At 44.0% G+C, this 18,853-nt stretch overlaps 3 protein-coding genes and 1 pseudogene across 8 annotated transcripts; 2 read left to right on the plus strand and 2 right to left on the minus strand.

Moving 5' to 3' along the window:
* The first annotated feature begins 470 nt into the window (after positions 1-470).
* On the plus strand, positions 471-4,826 carry LOC109481351 (zinc finger protein 629-like). 6 transcript variants are annotated; one of them, XM_019783893.1, is made up of 4 exons: positions 471-610; positions 2,235-2,869; positions 2,903-2,977; positions 3,023-4,826. In XM_019783893.1, exons 2-4 carry the CDS (start codon positions 2,237-2,239, stop codon positions 4,115-4,117), a joined length of 1,803 nt encoding a protein of 600 aa, XP_019639452.1. In that variant the 5' UTR covers positions 471-610; positions 2,235-2,236; the 3' UTR covers positions 4,118-4,826. The 6 variants fall into 6 exon arrangements, with proteins under 6 accessions (XP_019639452.1, XP_019639454.1, XP_019639453.1 ...); XM_019783895.1 differs by having other exon boundaries at positions 2,235-2,728; positions 2,783-2,869; positions 2,903-4,826; XM_019783894.1 differs by having other exon boundaries at positions 2,235-2,557; positions 2,609-2,869; positions 2,903-4,826.
* Positions 4,827-5,757: 931 nt separating this feature from the next.
* Positions 5,758-9,532, plus strand: LOC109481282 (zinc finger protein 431-like). The gene is made up of 4 exons (XM_019783816.1): positions 5,758-5,875; positions 6,626-6,904; positions 7,584-7,834; positions 7,874-9,532. Exons 2-4 carry the CDS (start codon positions 6,637-6,639, stop codon positions 9,530-9,532), a joined length of 2,178 nt encoding a protein of 725 aa, XP_019639375.1. The 5' UTR covers positions 5,758-5,875; positions 6,626-6,636.
* Positions 9,533-12,124: 2,592 nt separating this feature from the next.
* Positions 12,125-12,901, minus strand: LOC109481379 (annotated as a pseudogene).
* Positions 12,902-15,404: 2,503 nt separating this feature from the next.
* LOC109481371 (zinc finger protein 525-like) lies at positions 15,405-16,405 on the minus strand. Its single transcript, XM_019783925.1, has one exon. The coding sequence runs from the start codon at positions 16,303-16,305 to the stop codon at positions 15,421-15,423; it is 885 nt and encodes a 294-aa protein (XP_019639484.1). The 5' UTR covers positions 16,306-16,405; the 3' UTR covers positions 15,405-15,420.
* Positions 16,406-18,853: the final 2,448 nt, after the last annotated feature.

Genomic DNA, 18,853 nt, shown 5'->3' on the forward strand with positions numbered 1-18,853 from the left:
CAAATCGTCGAGTCTACGTGGCTTTTTAAAATACTAGTAATCGATTTCGAAGATCTCATACCTACATCAAATGTTTAGACCATAGCATGTTCAGGACAAAAGCTTGATTTGCAAAACTGATCAAGAAATTAAAAAACATAATAGGACTGATAATAGGACTGATAAATGTTATGTATGACAATAACAAAGTACAAAATATATGCAGATAAACATCTAATTGTCCTGGGAAAAAGTTTTGCTGCAGTACCAAGGTTAACCACTAGGAGGCCGAAATTTGACCTTTGACTTGACACACATACATACAGACACACACAGACACCAAAACAATACCTACAATTTTTCATGTGGGTAAAAAAAGATAAAACACTGTGCTTCGAGAATCAGTCTTCAAACTGTAATCGGACAGTTATTGTTTTATTTGTGTAATCAGGCGTAAAAATTTGACCTTTCACCTGTGACATCACTGACCCGTGACACCGTTTGCCCGCCATTTTGTGTCCGCCATTTTGTCCAGCGGCAGGAAGATCGTTTCGAACGTTTCTCTGAAAACTAAACCGGTTTTAAAAGCCGATTCTGCGTTTTGTCGACCCTGCAACAACCCAACACACAGGTGAGACGTTTGTTAATCATCTATGGTCATTTGTTGGTATGAATAAGACAGCAAGACAGGACCAGGAGTGTTTTTTGGGTGTCTCGAGTGTAACGTGTCGTCTGAAAATTATATGGGGAGGGGGGCGGTAGTGTAACTTTGCATAATTTTCAGTGAACTTTCGGCATTTTGAAGGTGGATGGTACATGGTAGGGTTTTGAATCCATGTTTTTGCAAAAATATTGGAAGTTTCTTTGAGAAATTGGCCTGTTACTTGGCTTTTCTGTGGTGCTACACCCCCCGTTTTTACTCTCTTGGTATCGTCCTGAAACTGGGGTACCAAAACAGCTGTAGTAAAAGAACTGCAGTGTAGAATGTACTGAAAATGCCGGTAGTTACATATTAATACCTGGGCTAACATAAGAAGCGGGGTTTATGTGACAAGAAGGTATGAAAGTTGAGATACGATGCCATTTTTTTGTGTCTGTTAATGTTATTTTGCATAGCTGTGAATGCGAGAGATACAGGGATATATACCAGTGGAATCCATGTAAATATGGGTTAACATGAACATATCTTGTAAGGGACTGTACAATATTTAGCGGGGGAGGGTCTGTCATCAGGGGGGGGGAGTGTCAGGGAAAAAATTTTGGGCCCTTTGGGGAGGGTCATGCCAAAAAAATTCCCCGATCCATAATATTTCAGGGATGACAGAATAAAATTTCAGGCAGACTAGAACCCCGTAATGCAGTGATTGAAAGCTCAGTAGGACTCCTGCGAGATCTTATGTCCATAGCCTATAGGAAAGCGCCTTCTTCAGACCATTTAATTTCAATTTTTCAATTATATTAAGAACAGTCAATGAGTCATAGCAGGGGTACGTAGTACTCCTGAATTGTGTGGACTTTACATAAGTACAAGAGACGCACAAGGCAATTACATACAAAAGTGGGACATGAAACACTAAAACACTAGGTCTGCGTTTGGCTATTGTACAGTCTGATTGTGCAGTGGAGGAACGAGTTATACAGTCTGTTTGTCCGTGCCTTGGGCACCGTGATTCCCCCAGAGTTCCTCAAACACCTCCCTGTGCTATCCGACCTGGCTCCTCGTACCAAATCATATATTGTGATATAATAATCGTATTAACATCGTTTTCCCGACCGATTTATATTTTTTACATCTGGGGGAGGGTCAAGGAAAAATTTTTGGAGCTGGGGGAGGGTCATGGAAAAATTTTTGGAGCTGGGGGAGGGTTATGGAAATATTTTTGGAGCTGTGGTGAGGGTTATGGAAAAATTTTTGGAGCTTGGGGAGGATCATGGAAGTTTTTTGGAGCTGGGGGAGGGTCATGGAAAAATTTTTGGAGCTAGGCGGAGGGTCATGGAAAAGCTTTGAAGCTGGGGGAGGGTCATGGAAAAATTTTGGAGCTGGGGGAGGGTCATGGAAAAATTTTGGAGCTGGGGGGAGGGTCATGGAAAACATTTTTCACCTCACCCCCCAAAGATTGACCCTCCCCCCGCTGAACATCGTACAGTCCCTAAGATACGCCTTGTTGTGCTGCTGTTATAGTATAGAATGAACTGCTTAGTATGTTTGTCATTCAGTCTGCTTTAATCCTGTCTTGTTGTTTTCTTGTTTTTAGAAATGGCTCAGAGCAGCTCTCAGCAGATGCCTATGGTCGTAGTCATAATGCCAGGGGGCCAGCCATCAAACAACACAAATGGCGGACAGCTACCGGCCTCTACACAGGAAATAGCTAGGGCTGTACAGGCAGCTATACAGCAGGCAACTGGGGTTGTACAGGCTCCTGTACAACAGACGACTGGGGTTGTACAGCAGACAACTAGGGTTGTACAGCAGACAACTAGGGTTGTACAGCAGACAGGTGGGGTTGTACAGCTCCCTACACAGCAGACAGCTGGGGTTGCACAGCTCCCTACACAGCAGACAGCTGGGGTTGTACAGGCTTCTGTACAGCAGACAGCTGGGGTTGCACAGCAGGTGGTGGTTGTACAGGCACCTACACAGCAGACAGCTGGGGTTGTACAGCTCCCTACACAGCAGACAGCTGGGGTTGTACAGGCTACACAGCGGACATCTGGGGTTGTACAGGCACATACACAGCAGACAGCTGGGGTTGTACAGCGCCCTACACAGCAGACAGCTGGGGTTGCACAGCAGTCAGCTGGGGTTGTACAGCTCCCCACACAGCAGACAGCTGGGGTCGTACAGGCACCTACACAGCAGACAGCTGGGGTTGCACAGCAGAATGCTAGGGTTGTACAGCTCCCTGCACAGCAGACAGCTAGGGTTGTACAGCTTCCTACACAGCAGACAGCTGGGATTGTAGCGGCCCCTACACAGCAGACAGCTGGGGTTGTACAGGCACCTACACAGCAGACAGCTAGGGTTGTAGCGGCCCCTACACAGCAGACAGCTGGGGTTGTACAGCAGAATGCTAGAGTTGTACAGCAGACAACTGGGGTTGTACAGCTTCCTACACAGCAAGCAGCTAGGGTTTTACAGCTCCCTATACAGCAAATGGCTCAGTTTGTACCCATTGCACCTAAAGGGGGTTTACCACAACTCCCTATACCGCAGACGCCTGAGGTTGCACAGGCCCCTACACCGCAGTCAGATAAACAGGGTAATACGGTGCAGAAAGACCGGGAAACACAGGGCAATACGGAGCCAACAGTTGTTGTGGAGAGACCCTACGCGTGTACGGAATGCAGCTACCGGGCGAAAAGAAAATCAAACCTGGTAAGACACATGAAACGAGGGAACTGCCACCTGGACGAGCTCAAAGCAGCAGAGAAGTTGTTCGTGTGTGGCGACTGTGGAGATTTCCAGACCCCCCACCAGTCTCTCATGACCAAACACATGAGGAAACACACGGGGGAGAAGCCATTCAAGTGTGACCACTGTGACTATGCAGCCGCAGAGAAGTCAACGTTAAAGCACCACATGTCTCATCATACCGGGGACAAACCATTCGCGTGTGGGGAGTGTGGGTTCAGAACTGCGAAACACAATGTCCTGATGCGGCACATGAAAACGCACTCCGGTATAAAACCCTACAAGTGTGACCAGTGCGACTTTTCCACCGCACACAAGCGGTACTTAGCCCAGCACAAGACGACGCACACCGGGGAAAAACCCTACAAATGTGACCACTGCGAGTATTCTACCGCGCATCGAGCCTTCTTACGCCAACACATGGCTAAACACACCGGAGACAAGCCCTTTGCGTGTGAAGCGTGTGATTTCAAGACGGCGTACTATTCCGCCCTATCGCGACATAGGAGAACCCATACAGGAGCGAGGCCCTACCGCTGTGACTATTGCGACTATTCTTCGGCGTCAAAAAGCAACGTGTACCGCCACATGGCCAAGCACGGGGTCACACCGGATTTCGGATGCACGGTAGCATCGGCACCCCATGTCAGGCGCCCTAAACACACCGTAGCAAAACCCCGTACCAGAGGTTCGGATATAGGACACCTTAATGGCATCAACATTTGAGAACCCATAGAGATGTGAAAAGAAACTATCTAGTCCAACACCCAGTTTTGGACACACTGTAGCGCGACACCCCGTGTCATGAGAATTAAACACACCGTAGCAAAACCCCGTACCAGAGGTTCAGATATAGGGCGGCTTACCGGCATCAACATATGAGAACCGACCCGTAGAGATATAAAAGAACTTTAGAACTTTATTTACTAAAAACAGCATTGCAGGAGTGCATCCTGAATTGTGTTGTAGTGAACAATATGTACAGCTGTTGAAAAACATTTGGAATTTGGTGTTCAGGCTAGGGCTGCGTACTGGTTCTGTGTACCGGTACAAAATTGATTTAGGTACATAGTTTTGTTTTGTTTAGTTTTGTTTTAGTTTTGCTTTGTTTAAATATGGCATAAGGTTGCGTAGTTCTGTGCTGTTTTGATTGAACAAAGATTCCGTTATTCTGTTTATTATGTTATTGAAGAAGTTGTCAAATTAACTCCAATCAAATCGATTTGTCTAAAACTTATTGTTCAAACCTCTGTACTTGTACCGGTGATAAAAGAAAATGAAAAAAACTGAGGTGATAGTAAATAAATGTATCTGGGAAACCCGTAGAAATATAACAAGTGTTTTACTTACTAACTCTGTTCCAAACCTGCTTCTGTTTATTTTCATGCTAGATGGACAACAATAACATTTATTTGAAAGGACATGAAACAAATCAAAGTTGGATGAAAGTTACTTGTTGCTCCGTTATAAAATTAAAATGCTCAAAAGATATCTGTATAGTGTTTGTATTTATTTTTCCTTTCTTGAGTAAGTGTGGTTGAGAACAAGGACATCTATATAATGTCCTAAGGCCACACCAATTTAATTTCTTGGTTAACGGATTCGCCTGCTTCATTTTTTCTGATTTGCCAAAAAAAAAAAAATTCAGAATCAACTGCAAAATGCTCATATTTTGCCGTGTTTTTTTTCTTCGCCCGCCCACTCCATTATTTTTCTAGAAAAATCCGTTAACCAAGAAATTAAATTGGTGTGGCCTTACCTTTTTGTGAACTAGTAGTAGTAGCTCATGTTCAGCTTAAGTTTTCAATAATCTATAGCTTTCAATAAAACAACTGAGGGATTTAATGTTGTGTTTCAGGAATAAAAGTTCGTGTTAATGGGGCAGACTAAAACCTCACTGCGTCTCATACCGTGTAAGGCCATGTTGATTTGATTATATGGATGACATCCGCGCGCGCATGAATTTTCGGCCGTTTCCAAAAAAAAAGTTTTACAACCATACTGTAAATCGTACAAAACTGTTGCAAACTGAGCAAATATTTACCGTAAGTTGCAAAATGAATAATTGAAAACGAAGCCATTGTCGAAGAATGCCAAAATCAAACGAAAAAGACAAAATATAAAGAAATGAATTTGAAGAGTGGATTCGCCATACTTTGTGTCATTTGTTCAATCTTCATGACCACGTGGATTTCATCATGAAAGCAACTTTTTTTTTTGCTAAACTTTTTTTTTATTCGCACGCTCGCATCAGTTTTGGGCTTCCCAGAAGATGTCATCCATATAATCAAATCAACATGGCCTAATGAGCAGTTACTGTTTATTTGGGTAATCAGGTATGAACACTTTGACCTTTCACCTGCGGCAGCACTGACCAGTATCCGCCATTTTGTCCAGCGGCAGGAAGATCGTTTCTCTAAAATCTGAGCCGGTTTTAAGGAAGATTCGGCGTTTTGTCGACCCTACAACAACAGAAACACACAGGTGAGACATTTGTTGGTGATCAGCGGTCACTGGTTGATGTAAATACGACAGCAAGATAGCACCAGGGAGTTCTTGAGTACATGTCCTTATATGGGGAGGGGGGCACAGTGTAACATCACGACAAAAATAGAACTAGGTATCTCTGAGCTCCTTGTCAAAACTAAGTATGAGATTTGATTTTTGTTTACATTTCTGGATATAATTTTTTTTTGCAAAGACAAATACAATTTTTAATTTGTTTGAAATTGAATGATTCCATCGAAGACGTTAGTCAAGTTAGCTGTATAACTATTACATATCTATTTTAACTGAAAATATGGCCTGAAAAGCAAACATAAGAAATGGAACAAACACCCATTCTGTATCTGTATCTGTATAGCCGGTAAAACCGCCCTTCGGCGTAACACACCAGCTTCTGTATCTGTATAGCCGGTAAAACCGCCCTTCAGCGTAACACACCATATCTGTATAGCCGGTAAAACTGCCCTTCGGCATAACACACCAGCTTCGCAGGCACTCGGCGCGGCGGCAGCTAGCTATATGACACCGAACGGCTTGTTACACTCAATCTTTACACATTTGATTGCAGGAGTTGTTTAAAGTTTTCTAGTGATAATGCCCCAACTGTGCTTGGTGGCAACGAGTTCCAGTCTACGATAGTTCTGGGGAAATACGAGTTTTTGAATACCTCTTGTTTGATAACGCTGATATTTGAAGGCATGACTTTCATCTTCCCTATCTCAAACGCAGAACAAAACAAGATGGCGACTGCCGGAAGCACCGAATCCAGCAGTTCCACAGCCTTTTTTGTCTATCCTGAAACGGGCCTTCGAAGGAAGCTAAAGCTGAAGGATGCGACGCCTAAAAAGCTGAAACAAGCTCTGAAGCTTCCGGGTTATCCTGTCGTTCTTGTGGACACAGAAGAGGACGAAGCCATCTTCTTAGATGGAGATGGAAATGACAGCCTGTTCTCCAGCTTAGTACCCAACAAGGAGTATGAGGTTCAGGTTGAAGATGTGGACACCACTGGTAAGTGATAAACAACGCATCATAATTCTTGAGTTCGTGAAAATTTTAGACATCTCTGAGGTTCTTGTCAGAAGTTAGTTTGAGATTTCTTCAATTTTAATGCACATTTTATTGAATATTATACTAAGATTATCCCAGTTTTCCAATGATGAAAAGTCTATAAATTACTTGGCGATATAAGCCTGTATACTCCAAGCAGATCGTAGGGTGGCAAAAGACAGCATCAAATAGGCCAGGCAGTATCCATGGGCCCTTGGGTAGCGTATTGGACTCTCTCTGGCCAATGGATACTGCCTGGCCAATTGTACAGGCAGTATCCATGGGCCAGAAAAGGTCCATACGCCACCCAAGGGTGTCTAATCTCCAAGCAGATCCTGGGGTGGCGTATGGACCCTCTCTGGCGAATGGATACTGTCTGGCCAATTTGATACTGTCTTTTGCCACCCTAGGATCAGCTTGGAGATTAGATAACCAGGATACCAGTCATTGCCAGACCCGTAATATACTAGTAACATGCTAGGCGGAGAGTTAGTGCGCCAGTGTGGATATGTACAGATACAGAGTCTTTGACACGAACAACGTAACAAGATATGCCTTGCTGTGCTGCTTCTCTCGGATGAAATAAAATACTTACTAGAAGTATGTTATATTAACATTCCTTAAAAATTGTTGTTTTTAGAAATGGCTGAGAGCTGTGAGATTCCTGTGGACGACCTGCCGACAGTGCCTCCAGCGAACGAGACAAACGATGAAGAGCAGAACTTGCCCGTACATGAACAAGGCTGTATGGAGCAGAGGCAGGACTTTACACAGCAGATAGACAGGGTTATACAGGGCCTTACAGAGGGGACGGATACAGGCGAACCGGGCCGTACAGAGCAGACAGATACAGGCGTACATGTGCCGGGTACAGAGCAGACAGATACAGGCATACAGGGCCATACAGAGCAGACTGATACAGGCGTACATGTACAGGGCCGAACAGAGCAGACAGATACAGGCAAACCGGGCCGTACAGAGCAGACAGATACAGGCAAACCGGGCCGTACAGAGCAGACAGATACAGGCGTACATGTGCCAGATACAGAGCAGACAGATGCAGTCGAACAGGTACAGGGCCATACAGAGCAGACAGATACAGGCATACAGGGCCGTACAGACCAGATGGATACAGTTGCGGTAAAACGTACTGCGGAAAATCGCTTCGTGTGTACGGAATGCGACTACAGGGCAACCTCGAAGGCTAACCTGGTGAAGCATATAAGGACACATACAGGTGAGAAGCCCTATAAATGTGGACACTGCGACTATTCTGCTGCTCAGAAGAGTACTTTAGTCAGACACGTGGCGAAACACACCGGAGACAAACCCTACATGTGTGAGGAGTGCGGATACAGAACTGCTGACCAGTCTTCCCTATCCAAACACTTGTGGACTCATACAGAAGAAAAACCCTACAAGTGTGACCAGTGCGACTATTCTGCTGCACAGAAAAGCAATTTAGACAGGCATGTGGCTAAACACACTGGACACAGACGCTTCAAGTGCGACCTGTGCGACTATACTGCCCCACTGAAAGCTGATTTAAGGATTCACAAGAAACACAAACATACAGAGGAGAAACCCTACAAATGTGACCATTGCGACTATTGCACTACACAGAAAGGTACATTAGACCGACACATGTCTAAGCACACTGGAGACAAACCCTACAAGTGTGGCGAGTGTGAGTACAGGACAGGTGACAGGTCTAGCCTAATCGTACACAGGAGGACCCATACTGGTGAGAAACCCTACAAATGTGACCAGTGCAACTTCTCTGCTGCGCAGAAAGGCAATTTGGACCAGCACATGGCTAATAAACACACTGGAGACAAACCCTTCAAATGTGACCAGTGTGACTTTGCTGCTGTACGGAATTCCGACTTAAAAAGACACAAGGCTATACACACAGGAGACAAACCCTACAAGTGCGAAGAGTGCGACTATGCAGCCACACGAAAAAGCGATCTAAACATACACATGGCCACACACACTGGAGAAAGACCCTACAAATGTGACCAGTGTGACTTTTCTGCTGCACGGAAAGGCAATTTGGACAAACATATGGCTAAACACACTGGAGACAAACCCTACATGTGTGAGGAGTGTGGATACAGGACGGGTTACAGGTCTTCTTTTTCGCAACATAAAATAATCCACACTGGAGAAAAACGCTACAAGTGTAACCAGTGCGACTATTCTACTGCACAGAAAGGCAACTTAGCCGTGCATATGGCTAAACACAATAGAGACAAACCCCACATGTGTGACCAGTGCGGCTTCAGGACAGCTTACAGGTCTGCTCTAAACAGACACATGAGAACCCACTCTGGTGAGAAACCCTACACGTGTGACCTGTGCGACTTTTCGTCCGCATGGAAAGAGCAACTGAACAAGCACGTGGCCAGACACTCGGGTGCAAAACCCTACATGTGTGAGGAGTGTGGGTACAAGACAGCTGACAGCTCTCACTTATCCAGGCATAAGAAAACTCATACTGGTATGAAACCACAGAAAAGTGACCAGTTCAACCAAGAACGTCCAGGTCCTGACGACCAGTTCAACCCAGGTCCTTGGTTCAACTGATACAACTCTGTACTATCATGAAAGTTCATGTATTGGTAGTTACATGTTTAAAGTTAAAACTTTTGGTCCAACACAAAAAATTCTCTCACCTAGAGCTTTCGACCAGTCACTCTGGTCTTCCTCAGTAGACTGACTGGGTCACTACTTCACTGGGTCATTCTACTGAGGAAGACCTAGGTGAGAGAATTTTTTTGTGTTGGACCAAAAATTTTAACTTTAAACCTGATACAACTCTGGTCCACACTAGACTGGACAGAATCACTTGTGTGTGTGTGTGTAGCCTCTAGCATACATGTATGTAGCCTCTAGCATACATGTATGTAGCCTCTACCAGTGTATTTGTTCATTTGTATGTAGCCTGTAGCATTGTACTTAGCCTCTAGCTGTGCACGTGTATGTAGCCTCTACCAGTGTACATTTGTATATAGCCTCTACTACTACTAGTGTATGTAGCCTCTAGCAGGCTTCGGGAGGCGGCTTGAAAGAGTATAGATAGAGAGATAACAGGCCAGGGGAGTTGGTCCGCTAGAAAAGAATGTATGAAAAGAATTTGTACACATGGCCAGACATGCAGGCGATAACATTTGAGAATAGTGAAACCTATCCGGACAACCTGACACCTTTTTGAACAGAGCAAAGAACTCATCTTTAGGATACAAGAGTTTTCTTTTTCATAACCAAGATAGTTTACCTTTTTGAACAGAGGAAAGACCTAATCTTTGTAAGACTGCAGAAATGTGACAAGATTATCCTTTCTGTCACTCAGAAGAAAAGACTGACATTTCCGAATTCAGGACAGCTGATTTTTATTTTATTATTTTATTCAGAAAAAACAAGGTAATGAATACAAATGAATATGAACTATTGTGAAATATATTTGTGGACACCTTCAAACTAAATGCTTTACCACTCTAGTACTGCTTCTTCTTATGCTATCTGAACACCACTATATGTACATGTACATGAAAGTTGCATCATATTTACTATAAGATTAAAATTTTCGTTCAATGTCATCTATCGTGTTTGCATGTATTTTTTCCTTTCTTAGTCATGAACTACATGGAAGTGTTCAGGTTAAACCGGTCTGGTCAATTGGTGCATTTATACATAGATAATCCTGTAGATGCAATAAGATAACTTTGAGGGAGGTAATAATGCCGCATACTAGCGGCAAGCACTGTACACTTCTGCCTTGTACACTAAGTGCGCGTTGAAGTTATGATTAATATCGATAGGTGGCGCTGTGAGACCATGTGTTAGCTAATCTGGAGACTGTTAATGCCCTGTCCTTATCTTATGTAGCTTATTGTCTTCAGGGTTAGTACTTTAAAATAGTCTCCTGACCTCCCAATGTTAATAGTATTTTAACAGTGCTCCTTAGTGTAAGCCCTCCTGTAGATGTAATGAGTTGATGGCTGATTTTAATGAATGAATGAATGAAGACCTTTATTGTACAAACATACCCACTGGGTTAGGTACAAAGGTTAACTTGAATACACAAATATATACACAACAAGATCAATCTAGTACTAGCACTACAGTCTGTTACATAATTTCGACTTCTCTTCGCTTCTCTGTGATGTTGAAAAGATAAGAACATACAAGTTTAAGGATCGAGGGTTTGTCTAAGTTCATTAAAAATGTGAATTTGTCTGTATTACTTAGGTGTGTAAAGTGGGTAATGTCATGTCCTTATCTTATGTACATTGTTGTCCTTGTCTCCAGGGTTAGCCATTTAGTCAAGGCATAGTCTTGTAACTAGTTGGGCAACCCTGGCTGTCTTTTTTTGTACAGCTCAACCAATAAAATAAAATAACATAAAAATAAACTGGTCTTGACATAAAGTTTTAAAGAAGCCAAAACGCCAGGTTTGCGATTTAAAGATAAAACAAGCTGAAATATTTTTTGTTGTGTTTCTGACAGCAACGCTGCTTAAACAGTGTAACATCTATAGTCAAGTTGTGTGACATCAGTATGATGAAATAAAGTCAGGTGATGAAACTATCATGAAAGTTCATCTGTGTTGGTGGTTACATGTTTAAAGTTAAAACTTTTGGTCCAGCACTGATCCAGTGAAGCTTGTCACGTGGCTTCTTTGAAGTGTGACGTCAACACTGGGTCAGTCTACTGACGAAGACCAGAGTGACTGGTCGAAAGCTCTAGGTGAGAGAACTTTTTGTGTTGGACCAAAATATATCATGAAAGTAGTTACCTCGACCTTGTTGAATATGTATGTACCGAACAAGCTTCAGAGTTTAAATAAAGGCTTACTACTACTTACTACAACATATAGGGTTTGTAAATATGGTGTTTAACTATGTGTGAGTCTAAATCCTTTTTCTCTACAGCAGAAAAGTCACAATGATCACAGTCATAGCGTTTTTCTCCAGTGTGTTTAGCCATGTGTTCGTCTAAGTTGCCTTTCTGTGCAGCAGAATAGTCGCACTGGTCACACTTGTAGGGTTTTTCTCCTGTGTGGGTCCTCATATGCAGTGAAAGAGTGTTCGTTTGAGCTGTCCTGTATCCACACTCCCAACACATGTAGGGTTTGTCTCTAGTGTGTTTAGCCATGTGTTGGTTTAATTGGCCTTTCTGTGCAGCAGAATAGTCGCACTGGTTACATTTATAAGGTTTCACAACAACATGGGTCCTCATATGTACGGCTAGAGCAGACCAGTAAGCCGTCCTGTACCCACACTCCCCACACATGTAGGGTTTGTCTCCAGTGTGTGTAGACGTGTGTTTGACTAAATTCTGTTTGCGGTAAGTAGAATAGTCACACTGGTCACACGTGTACGGTTTCAAACCAGTGTGGGTTTTTGTGTGTACGGACAGGCTAGACTTATAGGCCGTCCTGAATCCACACTCCCCACACTTGTAGGGTTTCTCACCGGTGTGTTTAGACATGTGTTCTGCTAGATGGCTCTTTACTACAGTAGAAAAGTCGCAATGGTCACATTTGTAGGGTTTCACATCTGCGTGTCTTCTCTGATTGTGTGCGATGAGAGCAGACCTGTACGCTGTCCTGTATCCGCACTCCCCACACTTGTAGCGTTTTTCTCCAGTGTGTTTAACCATGTGTTCGGCTAAATGGCGTTTTCGTACAGCAGCAAAGTCACACTGGCCACATTTGTAGGGTCTTTCTCCGGTGTGTTTAGCCTTGTGTCGGTTAAGTTCACCTATCCATGGAGCAGAATAGTCACACTGGTCACATTTGTAGGGTTTCTCACCAGTATGGGTCCTCATATGCCGAGTTAGAGCAGACTTGTGAGCCGTCCTGTGTCCACACTCCCCACACATGTAGGGTTTGTCTCCAGTGTGTCTAGCCTTGATGTGTTCGGCCAAATGGCATTTCCGTGCAGTAGAAAAGTCGCACTGGTCACATTTGTAGGGTTTTTCACCTGTGTGTTTAGCCATGTGTTGGGCGAAATGGCCTTTACGTGCAGTAGAATAGTCGCAGTGGTCACATTTGTAACGTTTGTCTCTATTGTGCATAACCATGTGTAGGTCTAAATGGTCGTGCCGTGCAGTGGAAAAGTCGCACTGGTCACATTTGTGCGGTTTGTCTGTTGGCAGTTTGTCCACAGGAATCTCAGAGCTTCTCTCAGCCATTTCTAGAAACAAAAATCAGTAAAACAGACTGAGACAGAGCTCCAGTTTACATGTATACTGTTTTCTCATATACTACCAAACTGACACCACAATTTTATCATTAAAACCCATATTTCTAGACACACATTGTCCTTGAACACACTTACTGTACGAAGTTAGCCCCAGTCTTTTCTAACTTCGCACAACTTCGTACTCCGTCCCCTGGTCCCCGCCTTCGTACGAAGTTGGATTACGTCACACGGTGCTACGTGAACTCTGTACATCGTCTACCAGCACCGCCATTTGTACTCTCCAAGCAGAGGTTTGGGGTTATTCTTGGCCTGTTTTTAGGATTTTTTTATGGGGGATTCTCTTTTGCACTGGAATTTTTCTCTTGGGTTGAGCTGTTGGGTTGGGTCGGAAAAAATTCCAGTGCAAAAGAGAAACCCAAAAGCCTAGAAACACGCCAAAAATAACCCCAAACCCAAACCTCTGCTTGGAGAGTACGCCCTCCGTACAAAGTAAGGCCTAGTCATTTCTAACTTCGTACGACTTCGTAACTTCGTACCTTTCACCCTGATACTGTACTCTCCAAGCAGAGGTTGTGGGGAATGATCGTTACCTTTTTATATATGGCCATTTTTGTTTTTTGTTTTTGTACTGACCCCCACCAACGTCGGTGGCTGCCGACCTTCTCTGGCTAATGGATACTGCCTGGCCAATTTGATTCTGTCTTTTTGCCACCGAAAGGGATCTGCTTGGAGATTATGATACTTGACAATACTCTATCAGTGACCACAGATAACTAACAAACGTCTCACCTGTGTGTTTCTGAAGTTGTAGGTTTTACAAAACGCTGAATCGGCTTAGATTTTGGAGAAACGATCTTCCTGCAGCTGAACAAAATGGCGGACAAAAATAGCTGGAGTGTTACGCCCAAAAAGCGGTTATACCGGTACAGATAAAGGCACGGGTCAGCACTTCAGTAGGGGAAAGGTCAAAGTTGTCACAGCGAGTATATAGGCGTCACTAACTATCAGCCCAATGGATCTTGGACCTTTTGGCCGAATCGGTTGGTGCGCTGGGTGAGCGGGCGGCGCGGGTTCGATCCCCGGGGGTAAGAGTCAACCTTCGAGTTACTCCTTTCTCTTGCGTTACAAAGTGTTCATACTTAATTACCCAAACAAAAAAGCAGTAACTGTCCGATTACACTGTAAGAGCCGCAGTGAGCTTTTTAGTCCGCGACTAACTCCCTTCTGGGCAAATGTAGAGGGATAACGGCACACCCTCATAGCGCCACCAAATAAGGTACTTTGTAAAGGTTCGTGATTGTGACAACATTTTATACCCCAAAATAGGAATCTTGCGTCTCGTTTTAAGTCCCGGTAGTAGAAATAATGCAGTGTATCAGATCGCCGCCGTGTAACGTTACGTACTAGCGAGCGCGCACGAAAATACCACCCGAGTAGAGTAGGTTATCACAACCCTTTAGAAAGACACAAAGAAAACAAAAACGACAGATTTGCATTAAAGAAAGTTTATTCTCCATAGCCTGGTCACTGAGGTACTCGGGGGCGACTGCGTGAAACTCCTTGCCACCACATGTACTAGCCATCATACACCAGTCATTGGGAACTTTACAAGTAAGGCACTTGGACTGATAACGGACTGTTGATTTAGTATTTATTTCTGTATTATATTTTTTTGGTTTGATTTGTAATCCGTGACCCCGCCCTCTTCTCCGTTACTGCCCAGCCCTACAGTGTAGGTTTATTGGCAGCCGTTACGCATTGTTAGTAACAATTGTGACCCGGTACATAAAAAACAAAGGGAAAACAAGGATAATTGAGAAGGGAACATAAGACAACTGATTTTGTGTGTGGTAAAGACGGGACAAGTGCATTAGTGCGTTAGTAGTATTTACATATATACTAATGTACAAGACATGATGGGGTGGCTCAATGCAGCAGGGTCCTCGCCAGTTCAGATTTGAACTGGGCAAGAGACCCCGCCTCCACCGCACCAGGCTCAAGTTCGTTCCATTCCCTGATGGTGCGGGGGAAGAACGAGAGCCTGTAAAAGTTGTTTCTGCTCGCGATGGCCTGCAATGTTTGAGTGTGATTGATGCGGCGGGAGCATCGAGCCACCGGGACAATCCTGGTTGAGTGTGGGACGGAGACAGCATTATGTATGATCTTATAAAACATCCTCACCCTCGACCGTGTTGAAAAGCGGCCATACATGTATTTATGTACCGAGCAAGCTTCCGAGTTTAAATAAAGGCTTACTACTACTCACTACAGCATATAGGGTTTGAATATATGGTGTTTAACTATGTGTGAGTCTAAATCCTTTTTCTCTACAGCAGAATAGTCACAATGGTCACATTCATAGCGTTTTTCTCTAGTGTGTTTAGCCATGTGTTCGTCTAAATTCTGTTTGTGTGCTGTAGAAAAGTCGCACTGGTTACATTTGTAGGCCTTCTCTTCTTTATGGGTTCTCATGTGCCTGGAAAGAGCAGACTTGTAAGCTGTCCTGAATCCACACTCCCCACACATGTAGGGTTTGACTCCAGTGTGTTTAGCCATAATGTGTTGGTCTAAATGGCCTTTCTGTGCAGCAGAATAGTCACACTGGTCACATTTATAGTGTTTCACGCCTGTGTGGGTCCTCATATGATTGACTAGAGCAGACCTGTAAGCTGTTCTGAATCCACACTCCCCACACATGTAGGGTTTGTCTCCAGTGTGTTTATCCAAGATGTGTTCGGCTAAATGGCGTCTGTATGTTGCAGAATAGTCGCACTGGTCACATTTGTAGCGTTTTCCACCAGTATGGATCCTTATGTGCCTGGTTAGAGTAGACTTGTAAGCTGTCTTGTATCCACATTCCCCGCACTTGTAGGGTTTGTCTCCAGTGTGTTTAGCCATATGTTTGTTTAAACTTGTTTTCCATGCAGTAGAATAGTCACACTGGTCACACTTGTAGGGTTTCTCACCTGTGTGGGTCCTCATGTGCCGTGAAAGAGTAAGTCTTTGGGCCGTCCTGTGTCCACACTCCTCACACATGTAGGGTTTGTCTCCAGTGTGTTGAGTCATGTGTCGGTCTAAACTGGCTTTCCATGCAGCAGAATAGTCACACTGGTCACACTTATAGGGTTTCACTCCAGTGTGGGTCCTCATGTGCCGTGAAGAGAAGACCTTAGGGCCGTCCTGTATCCACACTCCCCACACATGTAAGGTTTCACTCCAATGTGTTTAAACATGTGTCCAGTTAAATGTAGTTTCTGTGTTGTAGAAAAGTCGCACTGGTCACACTTATATGGTTTGTCACCTGTATGGGTCCTCATATGCGTGGTTAGAGCAGACCTGTAAGCTGTCCTATGTCCACACGTCGTACACATGTAGGGTTTGTCTCCAGTGTGTTTAAACATGTGTCTGTCTAAACTGCATTTATGCGCGGTAGAAAAGTCGCACTGGTCACACATGTAGGGTTTTTCTCCAGTGTGTTTAACCATGTGTTCCGCTAAATGGCCTTTCTGTGCAGTAGAATAGTCACACTGGTCACATTTGTAGGGTTTGTCTGTTCGCAGTTTGTCCACAGGAATCTCACAGCTTCTCTCAGCCATTTCTAACAGTAAAAATAAGGCATCACTAAAACAGATTGAGACAGAGCTCTAGCCTACATGTATACTGTTTTCTCATATACTACCAAATTGACACCACAATTTTATCATTACAACCCATATTTCTGGATAGCCTCTACCAGGCTTGAGGGCGCGGCTGGAAATAGTAGAAATTGGCCAAATTGGATGGCTAAACTTCCTCGGCGTGTTATCTCTCTATTTGGCCAATTGCTACTTTTTCCAGCCGCGCCCTCAAGCCTGGTAGAGGCTAATTTCTGGACACACCATGTCCTTGAACACACTTACTGTACGAAGTTAGATGACGTCACACGGTGCTACGTGAACTCTGTTCATCGTACTAATCTCCAAGCAGATCCCTCTCGGTGGGAAAAAGACGGTATCAAATTGGCCAGGCAGTATTCATTAGCCGGAGAAGGTCGCCAGCCACCGTTGGTGGCTGCCGACCTTCTCTGGCTAATGGATACTGCCTGGCTAATTTGATACTGTCTTTTTGCCACCGAGAGGGATCTGCTTGGAGATTATGATACTTGACAATACTCTATCAGTGAACACAGATAGAGAACATTTCGCCGCGTTTCTACTCTTTCCAGCCGCCTGTATAACTTATTAAGAACAACCAGTGAGCACAGATAACTAACAAACGTCTCACCTGTGTGTTTCTGAAGTTGTAGGTTTTACAAAACGCTGAATCGGCTTAGATTTTGGAGAAACGATCTTTCTGCAGCTGAACAAAATGGCGGATCGACAAAAATAGCGGGAGTGTTACGCCCAAAAAGCGGTTATACCGGTACAGATAAAGGCACGGGTCAGCAGGCTATCCCATATCTGTATCGGGACAGCCCAAGGACAAAGCCGGTCTAACCGCCTTTCGCGCGTAACAAACACACCTATTTTTTTGTCCGCCATTTTGTTCAACTGCTGGAAGATCGTCTCTCCAAAATCTAAGCCGATTCAGCGTTTTGTAAAACCTACAACTTCAGAAACACACAGGTGAGACGTTTGTTAGTTATCTGTGCTCACTGGTTGTTCTTAATAAGTTATACAGGCGGCTGGAAAGAGTAGAAACGAGGCGAAATGTTCTCTAGTCAACGGACAAACTCCCCCGGCATGCTTATCTCTCTATTTGGCCGATTTCTACTCTTTCCAGCCGCCTCCCCAAGCCTGGTAGAGGCTACTAGTCTTGGTCACTGCGAGCCAAGGCGAGCATGCGCAATGTATGCTACTTAAGTTACCTTGCTTTTGTATTATTTAGCAAATTTTGTAACTTTATAAGTTACTTTTGTTGTTATTTGTATTAGTTTGAGTTTGATGTTTTTGTTTGGGGTCTTCCTCAGGCCCAGGGCTCATTGAAAAACGCCCTACGGGCGATATGTATCCCCCTTGTTAAATAAATAAGAACAAACAAACAAACAAACAAACAAACAAGCCCTCTGCCCATGCTACAGTAGTCAGGGACAGAATGAGGTCTGGTCGTTTATCTTAGCCGAATTTATTGGGTGCTTATATAAGTACAAGGTCTTTAAGCCTCCACCAGGCCTTTCTACGGGAATACGGATCGTAGCATTCGGCAAAAAAAGAGAGGAAAAGAATTGCGCCGCCAGTCCAGCCCCAAGGCGGCCAAACTCCCCTGGCAAGTTAGTCCGTAGTAAGACTAGTAAAGGTGGGATCAAGGGAGTTTTCGTAGAATGCCAAAATCAAACGTAGAAGACGAAAATGTAAAGAAATGAATTTGAAGAGTAGATTATTCGCCATACCATACTCTGTGTCATTTATGCACTCTGTACAGATGCACTCTGATCTTGGTTGGTTATCGGTGAGAAATAGATTTGATGTCAGTACTCTTAAGTTGTTTTTCAAGATTGTAACCACAAGTGAGCCACAGGAGATCTATAAATCTCTGGTACCAGTTCATACGTCTCACAGGTATTCCACTAGGCAATCAGTGCACGACTACTCATTGCTCAAACCTAACAACAATAGTGGAAAGAGGATGTTTGTTTACAGATCTGTAAAGTTGTGGAACGCATTACCGAGTGAAGTTAAGACTACTGTATTAGCAGCTGATGAGAGGCAGTTCAGGAAAA

Source organism: Branchiostoma belcheri, unplaced genomic scaffold (assembly GCF_001625305.1).
Source record: "Branchiostoma belcheri isolate BF01 breed outbred unplaced genomic scaffold, Haploidv18h27 scaffold55, whole genome shotgun sequence".
Taxonomy (NCBI): Eukaryota; Metazoa; Chordata; class Leptocardii; order Amphioxiformes; family Branchiostomatidae; genus Branchiostoma; species Branchiostoma belcheri.